General features: G+C 35.3%; 1 protein-coding gene across 22 annotated transcripts in view; it reads left to right on the forward strand.

Moving 5' to 3' along the window:
• The window catches only part of RCK (DNA helicase ROCK-N-ROLLERS), a 67336-nt gene extending 50837 nt beyond the window's left edge, over positions 1-16499 (forward strand). For 8 of the 22 annotated variants that reach the window (XM_088862210.1, XM_020665202.2, XM_006840983.3 and 5 more), the window contains 15 exons: positions 380-451; positions 598-647; positions 1510-1627; positions 1717-1780; positions 1870-1953; positions 8135-8260; positions 8354-8550; positions 10829-11017; positions 11139-11390; positions 11720-11769; positions 11859-11876; positions 12162-12244; positions 13824-14031; positions 15226-15263; positions 15414-16499. In XM_088862210.1, the coding sequence (XP_088718336.1) occupies positions 380-451; positions 598-647; positions 1510-1627; positions 1717-1780; positions 1870-1953; positions 8135-8260; positions 8354-8550; positions 10829-11017; positions 11139-11390; positions 11720-11769; positions 11859-11876; positions 12162-12244; positions 13824-14031; positions 15226-15263; positions 15414-16156 (2292 nt within the window). In that variant the 3' untranslated portion in view covers positions 16157-16499. Of the gene's footprint in view, positions 1-379; positions 452-597; positions 648-1509; positions 1628-1716; positions 1781-1869; positions 1954-8134; positions 8261-8353; positions 8551-10828; positions 11018-11138; positions 11609-11719; positions 11877-12161; positions 12245-13823; positions 14032-15225; positions 15264-15413 lie in introns of those variants that run through there. The other 14 variants (XR_016052228.1, XR_016052227.1, XR_016052230.1 and 11 more) reach the window with 10 other exon arrangements.
• The last annotated feature ends 1013 nt before the right edge of the window (positions 16500-17512 follow it).

Below are 17512 nucleotides of genomic sequence, written 5' to 3' on the forward strand. Positions count from 1 at the left end.
GTGTAAAAGATGTACATAATGTGGAGCAGCACAATTTTCAAGATGGTGCCTTAAGATGCATGAATTTTTTGCAAATAGAACATGTTGTTTTGCTTCTATTAGTAATTGGAATGAGCTTCCTGGAGATTGCTGCTTGACCGAGAGGATTGATTGGCACATAAGCCACTTGTTTATAATATTAACTGTAAGGATTTTGCTTGAAAGATGAGATGATTTTAGAGATAATTTATATAGTTTAAGAGAATCAATGTCATTATTGCCATCTATATAGAAGTCTTAACTACTAAAGCACCCAATATTTGTTTTCCTTGTGAAATTATTATTGACCTTTTCCTCTCAATGGACTGTTGCCGAATAACTTGCATTTTTGGTCATACAGATGTGTGGAAGGGCAGGCCGGCCACCATTTGATGATACTGGAACAGTTATAATCATGACAAGAAGAGAAACAGTACTTCGGTTTTCCATAATTCTTATGATTCAAGTGCCCCGTTAATTTTTCGTTACACTATTTAGATCATAATTTCTTTTGCTATTACAATCTCATGAAATTCTCTATATCAAAATTCTTATTGGTGGCTTTGTCCACAATCATAGGTCCCTTTGTATGAAAATCTTTTGAGTGGATGCGAGATGGTAGAATCCCAGTACGTATTTGGACTGTGATGGTTTGGTTTTTTGGCATTTGCCCCTGCCGTTTTTATTGGAGAAAAATACCAAATAAGGGGTTGAGACCCCTTACAATATCAATGAAGGGGTCAAAAGATTACAAATCAGTCAAAGTATTGCAAATTAAACTCAAGGGTATGCTCTTAAATTTCTATAGAAATCAGGTATTTCCTCAAATTCAAAAATTCTGAAAGTACTTTGTCTGATATTAGGAAAGCTGAACAATCAGGGGCATTTTGGTAATCCAAAAGAACCTTAAAAATGAAGTTTTTTGTGTTATTTTCGACAATGCCCTTCGTTATCCCACTTTTGGAAAGAACAACAAAATATTTCATAGCAAACAATTCAATTCCAACTTCCTAAAGCTGAACAACTACGGCTAAAGGTAACATTTCTTGGGCAACTAGATTGTGAAAAAAATACCAAATTGCCCGTCAAAGTTTAGTATTATAAACAAGGAAGATGCATTTTTAAAAAAAGAAACTTTCTTCCGTGTTTCTAAAAAGGAAAAAGTTCGGGACCGTAATTTTCCTCGAGCCACCGAATTCTAATGAAATAATGAAGCTAACATATTGTTTGGATAAAATTACTGAAATGCCCCTGACTGTTCAGCTTCCCAAACTAGAAAAGAGCAACTTAGGAATTTTTTGAAATTGTTTTAGAGAAAGTACCAGATTGATATAGAAATTTAACCTCAAGTGTAATTCATAATCTTTTGACTCCTTTAGAGATACTGTAAGGAGTTGCAATCCCTTTTTTGATAGTGTAAGGAGCTTTTTTATTACATACTATTGTCATTATATACTATGTCAGTAATGCATTGAATGTCTTTTCCATTAGGTTGCTTCAATGTACAGTGGAGCATCTAAATGCAGAAATTGTTCAGCATACTGTCTCGGACATAAGTTTGGCTATTGAGTGGCTGAAATGTTCATTCTTATATATCCGGATGAAAAAGGCATGTTTCATAAGATGCTTGTGACGAAATATAGGCTTATTGCTTTACTCTATGCGGCCACGTGTCTCATTGCGCATTTTCATGACCAGAATCCTGAAAACTATAGGCTTAAAAAGGGGATTTCATCCGAACAATTACAGCAACACATGAATGGTATCCCTAGGCACCTTTCTTCTGAATTTTGATAGAAGAGTTTTAGCATTTCCTGTTCTGTAACTTTCTTCGGTTTTCTTTTATTTTAGATATATGTGTTCAAAATGTTAGCAAGCTTTCGGAATATGGGATGATCTGGACAGATGAATATGGGTTTGCTTTGAAGCCCTTAGGTATGTTTATTTTGTGCAAATCTATTTGTATATTTGAATACTTTGATCAGATTGTTGTCAATATTTTTTATTTGTCACTTTCTAGCCCATGAGAAACTGCAGGCACCAGAGTCTGCATGTGTAATGAAATAGAAAACTCAATCATAAGGGTTTCTTAGAATGTTTTCAAATGGGTTTATCATAATGTGCTTTACTTGTTTCCAATCGTAAATGCCTGTACTTAGCATGATTATGGGGCTAAGGGGTATGCTTTTGTGTTAATGTTCTTGGATTCTTGGTTAAGTATTAGGAATTTGGAGAGGCTGATGTTTGAAGTGTTTGCATGTGGCTTAAGCTAAGGTTGCTACACTTATAAAATGGGAAAGAGTTTTGAAAATGTAGCTGCTTGGGTTGGAAAATGCTACTGCAGTTTTATCATCTTTGTCAGATGTACCATAGATAATTATAATGCTTTTTGTCACTTATCTCAAAGAAGCTAAGGCCAAGCCACTCTTTCGCATCTCTAAAAAAAGGTTTGAGAGTTATAAACAGAACAATGGGTGATGAGGGGATTGTTGCCTTCTATGGACTTGTAATTATTAGTTTTGTTGGGGTTATTTACATCTTTTTGAGTGTTGTAGACTACTCTTGGGCAATCTGGTAATTTTATTATTTTATTTTAGTTTTTAGGGGAATTTTAAGTCATTGTTTCTAGAAATAATTATGTATATGAGGAGAGAGAGGGACATATGATCCTTAGAAGTTGTTTATTTTGGAGAATTTTGTGACGAAGAAAACCCTAGAAAGGGCTTCTTGAAATCTTGATTGAAGGCCATAGAGAAGACTTAGTAGCACCTTCAAAGATTCAACCTTTCCAAAGGTACTCTTCAAATTCTTCTTCTTATCTTTCATTTACCTCAATCGTTTTTTTCATATCTTTTCCCTATCACTTATTTCTTTCCTATCTCTCTTCATCAAGGCCCAAAGGACATGGATGGAAGTAGTGAGAATAAATATGGTGATTTATGATCTAACTGATGATATGACCATCGATAGAGCGAAATGACAAAACAAGATTTGTGTAGGTGACCCCAAATAGTTGTTATAAGGCTCGGATAATGATGATGATGATGATGATGATGATGATACACCATGCAATCCACATAGCCCATCTTTCAACTGATACGTCTAGAATCCAACCTAGATCCTTAGTCTTCATGATAGCCCAAAAGAGCACCCTATCAACTTATTATGTTTGAAACTATTAGAATTATGTGCTTTCGATGCCTTAAATTTTGACATTTTTAATAGCTTTTAACTTCAATGGGAGTAAAAGAGCGACATGACTCTAGGATCTTGGCGCACTGAGACCAAGAGTCATGGAAAAGCCAATTAAGTTATGAGAAGGATTTATATGCATGGGAGGTACTGAGAGGGTTGAGGGTTACTTCTTAGGCAGGATCGGTTGTTATGATTGTGCCTCATGATTGAGTGATGGGCCAGGGCAATACGATTTATATACGAGCTTAATGGATTAAAGAGTCATGTATAGGAAGGCTAGGGCCAATAGAGGACATTGGCCTAAATCCTTGACTCTGGAACCTTCTTGTAGCATGTTCATATACAGTCACAATGCATGTGAGGCCGCTCTTTCAGGGATCCACTAGTTAGAACTATGCACATGTGCTAAGAGTGGAACCCCTGCACCATGTGTGTGCATGTACTTTAGGGGGTGAACCTGAAATCCACCTAAACTTGGGGATTCAGGGTCACACATTGGTTTGACTTTGATAGGCTGATATCATGAGCCCTTGATTATACACTGTGGGCCATGAATCTGTTGGGTCATACTAAGAAAGTGGCTTTGGATTCCAGATCTAGCCAAGTGGAATGCTCCATTTCATAATTCAACTCCAGAGATCCTAATTTCCCTTGTAAATGTTTTTAAATAATGCCAAAATGATTTAGTTTGATGGAAAATCATTAAAAGGATTTTTGTGGATTTTCGAGAATTTTATTTATTTTTTTAGGCAAGAAAATCTGATTTTCAAAATTGTTTAGGCATAATGACAAGCATGGACAGTTCCCCGGCACCCACATGGGGCACACTTGGAGATGACGTTCGGGTGATGTCATCCCCTCAAGGGACCTTCATGTCTTTATGAAGTTTGTTGATTTAACTTAAGGACATTGATTTATGGTATATTATGAAATATTAAGTTTTTGGAAAAAATATTTTAGTACATGTTTAATGCTTAAAGCAAGGGGTTTGTGCACATGTGTGGAGGATTCTGGAAGGGGTATAGTAGTTGTAATTATAAGCCTAACCCTAAGGTTATATGGCAAATGTGTGATGAACCACCTAACTTATGTGATATGATTTCATTAGCCCCACATACTCTTATAAAATGGAGGGACCTTTTGAGATTTGCTTTTTGCTGGAATATTTGATAAATTATCGTAAATGTATACTCTCCATCTTGGTTATATTTTTATTAAATGTAAAGAGCATGGGTATTTTCATAACAAAGGAAATTGAAGTGAATTAAAGGAGGATAAATGTGTTTAAATCCATATTACACATCTTGATGGTGTAATGGTGGATGGTGGGCCAGGATCAAGTCTTTTTTTGTTGTCATTTGTAGATGACATGGAGAGTCAAAATTCATCCATCTAGAAGCATCTCTACACTTGAGGGAGTAGAAGCTTATAAAGATCCCCTTGAGCCCTCATTTCTCACATGAGTTCACTTCACATTTTTCCCTCCAAAAGCGGCACGCACCTCTCTTTCTCTTCTCCCATTGTATGGCACAACCAAAGCAACTCTTCCTCTTCCTTTCTTTCTATAAATATCCTTCTTCAAGTTAAGATGAGAGAATGCTTCATTGAAGGTCATAAACTACTACATTAATGTGATCCGAAGCTCAAATTTAAGCCATGGATGATCTAGTCTTTAAGCCTTCAACAATTGAGTAAGATCTCTTCTATTTTTTTGATCCATTTAGTTTCTCCTTGCTGCAAATTTTCCATTGCAGCGACATCTCTTTAGCCTTTGATGATTAGATCTTTGATCCTTTGAGTCTTCATTGATCTCTCTTGATCTATATAGTTTAGGGCTTCATCCATGCATATTTTGACATAGTTTCTATGGTCTTTTTCCTTGAATTTTGGAGTAATTTTGAATGATATTTCTTTGAGCTTTTTATTATCATAACAGTCACTTAGATCTTCTTTTTGATCCCTTGAATTGTTGGTTTTATAAGAGGAGACTATACCGAAATTTTGAGAGCTGAATTGTAAACTCAATTGAACCGGTTTTGTGTTTTAAGAGCCTGATTTTCTCCCACGATTCTTCCACTTGATTTGAGCTTTAGATCTTTCCAAATCCTTCCATGTTTTAAGTGTGTATTAGTAGATGCTTGGCTTCCCACTTGTTAGATGATAAATTGTCCCGATTTTGAGGTATACCGTCGCATGTCACCCAATAGCTCATAGCTAAGATCCAAGGACCCGAGAGCTCCGATTGGCTTTCCATGGTCATGTTGCATTGCATACTTGAGCATATATATGTTGATGTAGTGGAGATCATGTTGTGATGAGTTTTTATGAATTCATTGATGTATATTTTTTCCTTGTAAGTTTGAGTGGTGCTAAATTTTCAAATATACACTATACATGTGTAATTTGATGATCTCCTTTTATGGCTGGTTTTGTTCATATGTAAGGGACCCTTGAGTTGTATCTTCTCAGTGTATTTAGAAGTCAATAGCTCATTATAATTATAGTGACCTTGCTGTAATTTGATTTTGAAAGTTGTAATTTCGAGTGTATTAAAATATTTCAAGTTGTATTAGCATTTATGTTGTCTACATTATAGTTCAAGTTAAGAGAATTGATTCCTATACATTCATAAAAATCACTACGTTGTTTCACCTCAGTCATAACTGTAGGTTTCTTTCCAAATAAAATCTCATTTTCAAATTAAATCTCTCATTGTGCGCCTTAGTCAAAGTTTATGCTAATAATGATAGATATTAAATCCCAATCAATCCCCAAATGATCTTGGCAACTTGGAAGATACTTGAAATCTATAAAAAGTAAAATGCCCAAAATATGTGTAGTTCATAGGCAGTTAAATATAGACCAAATATCTAAAAGGAACATTGCGTTTTACCTATACTTTTATTAAATTCAGGTATCTTGGCCAACAAATAAAGGTGAAATATTATTAAATTGGTCAAACCACCTTAAAAACCTCTAAGTTGTTAATTCAACCAATTCTATAATATTTACACTTTACAAAAATATTTTCACTTAGGTACCTCATCAATTATTTTGTTGAAAAACTTCCGAAATTGCCACTGTTTTAAGTTGGAACCAAGAACAAGTAAGGGTACATTCGTGACTAGCCTGAGCCAAATGAAGTAAACAACCCTCCTTGTTCCAGCTTTCTAGTCCTGGATCATGTTCTATTCATTAAAATCTCTTATTTTGGGTTTGGAACTGCGAACAAGCGGGGGACATTCGGTATTTGTCATGATCTACGTGGCATGGGCAAAGAATAGAACTACCCCTATATGTTTAGAGTCACTTGTTCTGTGTTCTAAAAATAGAAAGTTAAATTTTAATTAAAAACACATGCTCTAGGATTGGACCCAAGATATGGGAGTACTTTTGTCATTTGTTCTGGCCACCTATGTCAGTCCAAACTCTTGTTGCTTGATCTCAGTTCTCAATCCAGAACAAGAGTTATTAATGAGAACAAGTAGAGTTATTTGAGCCATTTGGCTCAGGTCATATAAGTGGGGCAAAATTACCAATCTTGTTGTGTGCCAACCCAGAAGGGGCACACTTCGGCCATTTTCTAAGTAGTTGAGGATCAATGAAAATATCTTTTAAAGTGACCATTTTTTTGATAAATTGGTGGGTTGAAGTAACCACCTCATTGATTTTTTGAGTTGGTTTGACCATTCTACTGACAATTTACTAGAAATAAATAAATATAATCAGATCAATCCAATAATTTTGTAAAACTTTGTAAAATAGCGCACATTAATGATGTATGGATTTTGAAATGGTTTTCAGGTCTGTTGAACTGAGTAATTACTATTGTATTTCTTGCAAATCATTTCTTGAAATCTAGAGTTTTAGGAGAATTAATCATGTTTTGTATTTAGAGAACAGTTCAACGGACCTGTCAAAGATTACACTCATCAATTTCTCTAACAAGGGGCCATTATGAATTGCTCATGGGAATTCACACATCTAGACGTATGAGGTAGCATGAATGGAGATGCATCCCAATACTAGGTGTTCCCAAAGGTGAATGTCATTAATATAATGGTCAAATTGGCCCTAAGAAAGTTCATAGCGTAGATTGCTTTGCAATCCAAAAAATCCCTATTTATAATGCACCATAATATTGCACTCTCTTACCTTACTGAGATTGACCCACCGGCAGATGAAAGATACTAGCTTTTTTGGGGAGCTAGCCTTCTCTTGCGGCTATCTGCAATTGGGTATCAATGTCACAATTGGGTATCAATGCTTACTACGCTTTCCAATGCGGTAAGGTCTGATTGATATTACGGAGAGTGCCCACCACACTCCCATCTAACATCTAACATCCTTACAAGCTCCTCCATCTAACATCTCTCAAGTCCGATTCCCATCACTTTATATTGCTTTAGCTTATTATAGTGCCAAAGTATCATTATAGGCTCCTGATCGTTTAGTTGTAGCATTAATTTGCATGCTTCATGGTTATTTTGGTCGTAAGGCTTGTACCTTGTTGGGGTTATTCCTTACGTTGGTTTTTGTGCGATCCATTATCTCTTGGCTATGTCGACTCTCCTTGTCATTATCTGCCTATGTTCTGGATCGATTCCAACTCCCATTTTGTACATTTTGTTTTGGTAGTATTCCAATACTTGTCTCTATCCAGTTTCAGCATTTCTTGTTGCAGTAGTATCTGCATGATTAATTGCTAGAAAAAGGTTATGGTAGTCATGATTGTCAGTTGAATAAGGTCTGTTAAGTGAAAGGTTTTAATTTGTACTGCTATAGTATTAGGATTATGGTTGTAAATAGTGGCAATTAATTAATAGTATCTTCTAGCTTTTCTACACAGGATCTAGAAAAGTGATGAACATAATTGTCTTTGAGTGCTTAAATAATGACATTTTTGGCTTCTGATTAATAGAACCTGGAAGATTGATGACAAAGTACTACTTGAAGTTTAACACGATGAAAAAGATCATGGAGACTCCCAAGAACAGTGGTCTGGTAGATTTACTTCATATTGTTTGCCATGCTGACGAAATTGCCTGTATGCCTGCTCAAACTCCTTAAAACCTAGAGAATGTTTTGCTTAATCAGTGAGGCATAGGGAGTTAATGCATGGTAATTTTTTGTAACAAAGGGATACAGCTGAGGCGCAACGAGAAGAAACTTCTTAATGACATAAACACCGATAAGGATGGTCGCCTTCGTTTTCACATTCTCAGTGCAAATGGAAAACGGAAAAAACGTATCCAAACAAGAGAGGAGAAGATTTTTGTTTTGGCAAATGACAGCCTGAGTGGTGACCCTTTGGTCCATGATTTATCCCTTTGCCAGGTCTCAGTTGCTAACTCCGATAATTCGACTATCTCTTTCTCATCCGAGCCTTATCCCATTTCTCTCTCTCTCTCTCTCTCTCTCTCTCTCTCTCTCTCTCTCTCTCTCTCTATCTATCTATTTATCTATATATATATATATATATATATATATATATATATATATATGGAAAAAGTTAAAGTATGCAGCCTAGCTTAGATAAGCTAAATGCGCCAACGACTCAGATTAAATCTTGGTCGATCTGACGATCACGGATGTCTGGTAGTGTTTGAATTTTAATTTTTTTCTACAAATCTAAATCACTTGAAATTTTAAGTGTTTGTTCTTCTCATCAAGGCGCACTTAATAAAAAAATAAAAAAATTATCTGCAAAAAAATAATCGATCAAAATACCCCTGCAACTTTACAGGGGTATTTTGGTCAATTTTTTCATGTAAAATATTTTTTTAATATTTTTCGAATATTCATCTATTTTTGATGAACACACGCCTAAAATTTCAAGTGATTTGGATTTGTAGAAAAAAATTAAAATTCAAACACTACCGGACATCCGTGATCGTCAGATCGGCCCAGATTCAATCTGGGCCGTTGTTGCATTTAGCTTATCTAAGCTAGGCTGCGCACCCTATCTTTTTATATATATATATATATAGGAAAAGTCTTCCGAACTTCAATAGGCAAAAATAAACAGTGATTTCACCTACCCTCATCACCGTCAAAAGTTCATTGTACAGTCACGATTATCCAACAGTGTTTCATTTTTCATTTTTTTTCTACTAATCGGATTGATCTGAAATTTGGAGCATGTGTACATCTTAGTGAGGCGCACCTAATAAAAATATTAAAAAAATAATTAGCAAAAAGAAAATTGACAAAAATACCTTCGAAAATTTTCAGAGGTATTTTGGTCAATTGTTTTCATATAAAATATTTTTTTGATTTTTTTCGTAGATCCGCTTATTTTTTATGAACACGCTCCAAATTTCAGGTCATTTTGATTTATAGAAAAAAAATGAAAAATGAAACACAATCGGACAATCGTGACCGTGCGATGAACTTTAGACGGTGATGTTCATTTTCGCCTTTTGTAGTATCTTCCATATATATATAAGAAAACACTACGCAACGCCTATAGGTAAAAATGAACAGTGATTTTGCCTATGCTCATCACCGTCCAAAGTTGATCACACGTTCACAGTTGTCCGGTAGTGTTTCATTTTTCATTTTTTTCTACAAATTGAAATGATCTGAAATTTGGAGTGTCTATTCATCAAAAATAAGAGAATCTAATAAAAATATAAAAAAATAATTTGTAAAATATATTTCTGTCAATTTATATTTTTCGAATTATTTTTTTTATATTTTTATTAGGTGCGCCTCACTAAGATGTACACATAATCCAAATTTCAGATCATTCTGATTTCTAAAAAAAATGAAAATTAAACACTACTGGATAATCGTGACCGTGCGATGAACTTTGGACAGTGATAAGCATAGGCAAAATCATTGTTCATTTTCGGCTATAAGCGTTGGGAAGACTTTCCATATATATGTGCTAAAAGTTTATATAAGGTTGCGACCGTAAAATGTAGAATTACAGATGCACCTCAAAAATCTATCGGAAAAGGTTATTTTAGTGTTGAAAAATCCTCTAATTGATCATCTCAACATCGAGATTAACGAATATGAAAACAATCAAAGATTCTAATTTTCAGAAATAGTGCATCTTGCGACATATTATCTGGACCGTCCATTTTCAAGATTTTCATATGTTTATAGATCTATTTGATTTTAACCATTTTTAGAGTTTAAAATTTAATAATTAGATGCAAAAGTAGATTTTCAGATAATCATAAGAATTTTTTACATCAAATTTATATGTTATGATAAAATTTGGAGCCGCGCCGTGTGTGTGTGCGTGCGTAAAGGACGAATTTCTGTAGCATTTGCTCATGGTGTCTTTATGTATATAAATGGTGCAGTTTATATGAGGTTGCAAACTTTCTTGTAGAAGTAAGGTTGTAGTAATCTGCACCTTCCATTTTAGTTGCGTGGGTATATATTTGGTACATCTTTTAAGGTAGTGTTAGAAATTGACATGTCTTTGAAGATAGATACGAATCTACACCGTCTAAGTAAAATGGACAGTGTAGATTAATGTGACATTACATCTACAAGTATGGTTGCAATCTTATATAAAATCATTTGGAGTTTCAGCAGGGAGAAAAAGAGTGGATTTAAACCTAACATCTTTATGCCAAAAAATTGGATTTTACAGGATATGAACTCAATTTGCTCTAATGGAAGCAGAATTGCCAGATGTATGAAAGAATGCTCCATTTTCCAGAAGAGGTACAAGGAAGCTATAAACTCCACTCTTCTAGCCAAGTGCTTACACCATAGACTGTGGGACACTAGCCCTTACTGTCTGAAACAGTTAGTCGGCATCGGCATGGTTACTGCAAAGGTTCATGCACTGTTAAATAAGCCCTTTCTACTAGTAATCATATAATTTTGACTCAAATTGTTGTCTTACTTATTTATAAATCCGCTTTCTACATGATGCGTATTGGACTTTTGGCATTCAGGCATTGCTCTCAGCGGGGATCAATTCATTTGATATGTTGGAGAATGCTGACCCAAGGAGGATTGAAATAATCAGTGGTCGGAAATATCCCTTTGGTAACCATGTCAAGGACTCCTTGCAGTTATTACCCCCAAAGGTAGAGATAAGGATTCAGGAAGTTCAAAGCAGAAGGCAAGGAAATATAAAGGTTATGGTTACATTAACAAGGACTTCACCATCAATTGCATCAATGAAGCGACACTATGCTGACATGGCAAGTATTGTCAGGAGCTTTTGTCAAATTCGATCAGAACTCAGATTTGGCCCTTAGAGGAAACTGTTATAAAACAGCGGACAACCTGTTGGCCTTTATACCCTGGATCTTGATTTTTTATTTTTAATATTCACCCGCATGCATGGGGACACACACACTTCTCTCTAGACACACTAATACGAACATATTATATTATATGAGTATGTTTTATTTTTATTTATCGGCTCGTTTTTTAATGGTAAGAATTGTAAGTCCCTACTTAGAATGCACCCAGCATTTTGGATTTTCAATATTTGGTTTATAGGATTCATATGTATGATCTTTTACAGGTCGTGGGTTCAGAAGAAGAGGACCTTATCCTCTTTCATGAGAAAATGAGGTGAAAATGTATCTCCTGATCTTGTTTAAAAATGTCTCCTATTTATCTCATTTACTCATATGCTTCTTTGGTTTCATTGCCCTCGGCAGAATGGATGTGTTTTCCAGGTACTTATGTGAATCTTTACTGGTTCTGTAATTTTGAATCCTAAGAGGTTTTATGTTTTGAAAATTTTTATTTTCACGAAGCTGAGACTTAAAAGATAACAAAATACTATCAGATGTCCAACTGCTCCTACGATAAGAAAAAACTGAAGTAAAACGAATTTTTAAAACTTTTGATGATGTCTTTAACATAAAGAATGCATGCTGTTCCCTAAATTCCCAGCTTCTGCTAAACTGTTCGTTTATACATCACATTTCATATTGCTGAATCAACTTTTCTAGTTGCAGCCCATACAATGTTGAAGTTCTCTTGGTGACCCCACAAGATGGAAAAGTGACCGTGAAAGCCGATCTGATATTTGAAGAATATGGTAGGCTGTTTTGTCTTCACCCTTCTGGATGTATCAGCTTGGAATTGCGTTATTCCTAGAAAGTTTTCCAAAAGCAGGGTTTTAAAAATTGCCAATCTGGATCGTATCGCTTGATCCGAATATGGAATTGGAAGAACCGTACCGGTTCCCTTAATATATTGGAAACCGGCTGGTTCCAGAAAGAACCATCTGGTTCTCTGATAGAATCGGCTAGTTCTATCAGTGAACCAATCTGGTTCATGTAGTGAATTGGGTTCCCACCTTTTTTTTAACTTTCTTCAATTCAAATTTTTGAAATTTTTTTATTTTTAATAGAGGGGTGGTAGAGTGGTCCACCCCCTCTTTTAATTTTTGTGTCTTTTATTTCTATTTTTCAAATTGTTATTTATATTTTATAATTTGAAAAATACCCTTTGGATAGATGGTCCCCCAGTGCCCCATTCAATGGAGGGAGCCATCGACCTAGCCGCAGCCGTCCTTACTTTCACATGGCCCTTTTTATAGATCATTGCCTCCCCTCCCTTTCCTTTGGCCCTGATGCAAGACTTTCTTTGCCTCCCATTTAGCTCAAGTATAAAATAGCGACTAAGACTCGCAATGAAGCAAGGCCCTATAGACTTAAGTGTTTTTAAACTGTAAAAACCCGAAGTGGTTTTAACTTGTGACTAAGTGTTTTCTTTTTTTAAGTGACATAGGTTATAATTTATTTTTGAAACCCTCCCTTGGCATAAGGTTGTTTTTAAACTGTAAAAACCTGTATGGAAAAATAGAAAATGGGGAAGGTGTCTTTACTTGAAAATAAAAAATTAGAAACTGAAAAAAAATCTTCTATTAAGAATATTTGATAAAAAACAATTTGTGACTGAAAAATTGGAACCCTTTATTTTACAGTAGCCTTAATAATTTCAAATTCATAATAAAAATTCAAAATATTGAGAAAGTATCTCATTCCTTGATTTACTTGAAAATAGAAAATCAATAAAATTGAAAAATGGGTATTTGTGTTCTTCCTTGACACAAGGAGACCTTCTTTATAGGCCGCCATTGTTCCTTGGTGAGAGGCACAGAGCCTTATCAATTGTAAAATCCAAGTTCTAAAGAGGAAGTTATCTTCAATAGGAATTTTAATGTTTGAAAAACCTAAACCATTCAATGGGCAGCATACATTCAAACATGATACATTCAAACATTCACATATTTTTGCAAGATAATGAAAATTTATAATGCGCTACTCCCTCTTTTTCTTGAAAACTCAAAAAACATTATTTATAATGATTTTTAGTGACTTTTTGAATTTTTTTAAAGGCCAGATTCGGTCGATTCACCAATCTGGGTGATCCATCTCATTGATCAGTTCTTTTAAACATCATCCAAAATGGTAGACCATGAACCATTTGAACAAACAATCCTCCCATGTCAAAAGTGTCCAAATTAGAAAGAAATAACTAGTAAATGGCTAAAAGGAAAACATATTTCATAACCATTTTTTTAGATTGTTTTTTGAAATTGCAATTCTCTGTTTTTGGTTTGTGTTCTTCAGTTTTTACTTCTCCCTTTCATGATCTCATCTTTTATGCAGTGAGTTTAGATGTTCACGAAAAACTTATAGTTATGAAGGACAACTCCTCGAAATCGAATAGAAAACAGGCAAATGTGGAAGATGGATCCAATTGCTTTCAGCCCAAAGAAATTCATGTGATTGATGACGATGGAAATAACGACAAAATTCAATCATCAAATGACAAAGCATACAAAACAAGCAATGGGACTCGGTGCAACTCTTCTATGTAAGTTATGTTCTATTTTGATTCCTTCTTCTGATTATTATTGTGAGGACTAATTGGATTCCTATTATTTTGGGAGGAACTCTGTCAGACCCAACTTAAGGTCCAGGGAAGTAAACTTCTGTATGGAAATAATAAAAGCCCAAAACTAACATTTAATTGCAGTTGGAGCAAATACCTAAATTCTCTTATGAGGAAGAAGGATAAGAAAACATCATTTTATATTTGCACAAACACATATCTACCATAAGATTTCTGTTGCTAGGGGGACACACTCTCGCACATGATGTATTTGAACAAAAAACTTGTCTAGATTATTGAAGTCTTCAGATTTTCGTCGTAGACCGAAGTGACGCGAAGCTCCGGTGCATCCGCTTTGGCCTGCTTCGGGCCGCTTCGGTCTGATTCGGCCTCTTTAGCCAAAGCTTTGGCTTCTTCTGCCAAAGCACAATTGCCTCTTCTGCCAAAGCACAATTGCCTCTTAAAAAGACAATTCTGTGCTTCGGCCCACCTTCAGTCTGATTTGGCTGAAGCATAATTGTCTTTTTTATATATTAAAATTTTAAAAAATTCTGAAGTCTTCCTCTGAATTGGCCGAAGCACAGAATGGCTTCATTTTTCCAACCAAATGGAAAAAGGCTCAGAAGCAAATCTAACACCATTGGTTTAGATGGTAAGGAAATAATTAGCAGGAGCCTTCTCAGAATGATCAATGTAAAGCTGAATTACTGGCTAAAACATGGGTAGCTCTTCATTTTGATAAATCATTCAAAAATAAATTAAAGAAACAAAAGGCAGAGAGAGAGAGAGAGAGATAGCTGCTGCATGCCTGCTTCACTCACAGAGACGTACTGCTGTCCTTTTTGTTCTCCTACCAACACTTCCATTCTCTAATTACATGTATCATCTGTAAGTATTCCATAATTACAAGCTGGTTGAATCTAATAGCTTGATATGTTAAAAAAAAAAAAGAAGAAAGAAAGGGCTTGATGTGTTAAGACTAAAGCCCAGCAATTTCTGGCCTGGAGACTTTCTAATTGAATCCCACACTAGATGCTCGCTGTAGAGTTTGCCAGTGTGCTTACTCTCCACTGTCCATTTTTTATTAGTATTCTAATGGTAACTCTGCAGCTAAAGGGTTTAAAGAACCTGAATTCGGTATCATACCTGACCACTTTTAACTGTTTCAAACAACAGGCCTAGCTTTGACCTCCTGCATGAAGATGCACATGGAGGTATTTAAATTTTCTTCATAAATATCTTTTGAGATCTTTTGAGACATTTGTACTTGCTTTCTTGTATCGTATCCATGCTTCATATGTCCATGTTAATTTTTGGCTGTGTATTACCTATATTTTCTTTCTTCCGTTCACAATTCTTTCAAGGTTCTGAACTTCTTGAGATAGGAGAAGACTGCAGCAACACCATTACAGAAAATTCAGTATTCGACCACATCCGCAAGAAGTCCAGGACTTTTCCTCCTGTCCAGTCATTGACGAACATGAATTCTTTTACACCCAATAACCCCTCAAGGGCAAAACATTCCTCCACTTTCTCTCTTTGTATTTCACCCGGAAGAAATGTGGGCGAGGCTCAGAGAGAGAATGTGGAATTGTCCCAAACATTAAAGGGACTACATGAGGCTGGACTCCACAGGGAGAATGTGGTATCACACCAAATATGGAATGCACACAATGGGGGTGAAATCCAGAGAGAGAATGTGGGATCTTCTCAGTTTTCAAAAAAACTCAATGAGAATGAAACAAAGAGAGAGATAGTGGGATCATTTGATTGGGAGGTGACAGAACTCCCTGACTTTGATGAAACTTTCGTGGTTGAGATGGAAGAATTTAGTTATGATCGAGGTGAAAGTATGGTAGCCAATGATTACATTCTCTCTCACAAGGCAGAATCATGCCATGAAGATTTGAGTATTGTTATTAATTCATCAGAAAAGGCAGACGTGTTTGAGTTCCATGGAACTATTAACAAGAAGATTTTCGAAGTTGATGCTTCACAATCTGAACGATTCTCTCTGAATGGGTCCCAATCTGTCAGGGGTTCACAAATAGTAGGGATTGGGGAAGTGTCTTTTCTTGGGTGTAAGAGTGTTTTCTCATTCCTCTGAGTGTTGCATGTAAGAAGTTTGGGGTTTTTGTGGAGGTCATCGAACGATTAACAAGGAGAGTTTTGAAGTTGATGGCCACGATCTGAACGATTCTTCTTTGAATGGGTTCCAATCTATCGGGGTTTGGGGAAGTGTCTTTTCTTGGGTGTAAGTGTGTTTTCTAACAAGTTTGGGGTTTTGTGGAGGTCATGGTGGTGTTTTGAGTGTTGCTGCCTTGTGATTGACTGTGAAATGGATTACTGAGCAGCAAGGAAAATGTGGGGGGAACATTAAAGGCTTCTCTTGTGTCAACTTTTATCCAATAATAATAATAATAATAATAATAAACATTAAAGGCTTTTCACTTCGGACTGCAAATTAACCAGTTTTCTGCACGCAAAAATATTCCCCTCCATTACTTCTTTAATATAGAGTCTGTAACAATAGGACTATTTCTTTAATATAAAGTTACAAGAAAATATACAATAAGTCTGTTTATCTCTTGTTCAAATAAGTCACAATCAAGTGTTACTGTCGGTTGTTTCAAATGTGAAATTGAGTGGTTGAAGGTGTATCATTGATTGCTCTTGATTAAAAATAACCATATGTACATACGAAGGGTTTGGGTGTCTATGACCTTTGTGTACAATCCTTAAAAGATAGTTTCCCTTGTGCTAACAAATCATTCAACAAAAAAAAATGAAATGAGAAATATTCACGCAGATAATTTAACACCAAATAAGAAAAAGATAGAGAGAAGGCTGTGATTATTTTTTGGGATTGTCTACAAAGAGACTATTTATCTTTTATGTATGAAGGTCAATTATTTGTCTTTTAAATTTCAAAATAGGTTGTTCTAAGAGTGTCAATTAAATAGACACAGTTCCAAAAAAAAATTCTTGAACTTCGTGACTCATTTCAAGCCATCTAATTTAATATATATTAAGTGAGAAGAATTGTAACTTTCATGTACAAAAGATAAATAATCTTGTTAATATTGAAAAATGTTCTCTCAGCCATTGTTATCTCTCCAAGCAACATCCCATCCTAATTCTCGTTGGTATCTTGCGCAACCATTCACAAATTATTTCTGCATATGAATAGGCAATGGGGACGTATCACACAGAGTGTCATAACCCTTTATATTGTGGGAAGTTAATTAACTCGTTAGTTTACTGATATACATGTGGTCGATGTACGAAATGTGAATGTTGTCTATACAACTTTTAGATGAAAAAATTATTGACCGATAGCAAGTCTTATGCCAATGAGTCAACTTCCACGTTCTTCTCCCTAAAGACACGAGTAAATTGAACCTTTACATCAGCATTACGGCCACATATTCATTCAGAGATCGATGCTCCAATTGATTGCATA

Source organism: Amborella trichopoda, chromosome 3 (genome assembly GCF_054954075.1).
Source record: "Amborella trichopoda isolate Santa Cruz 75 chromosome 3, AtrichopodaSantaCruz75HAP2 v2.0, whole genome shotgun sequence".
Taxonomy (NCBI): Eukaryota; Viridiplantae; Streptophyta; class Magnoliopsida; order Amborellales; family Amborellaceae; genus Amborella; species Amborella trichopoda.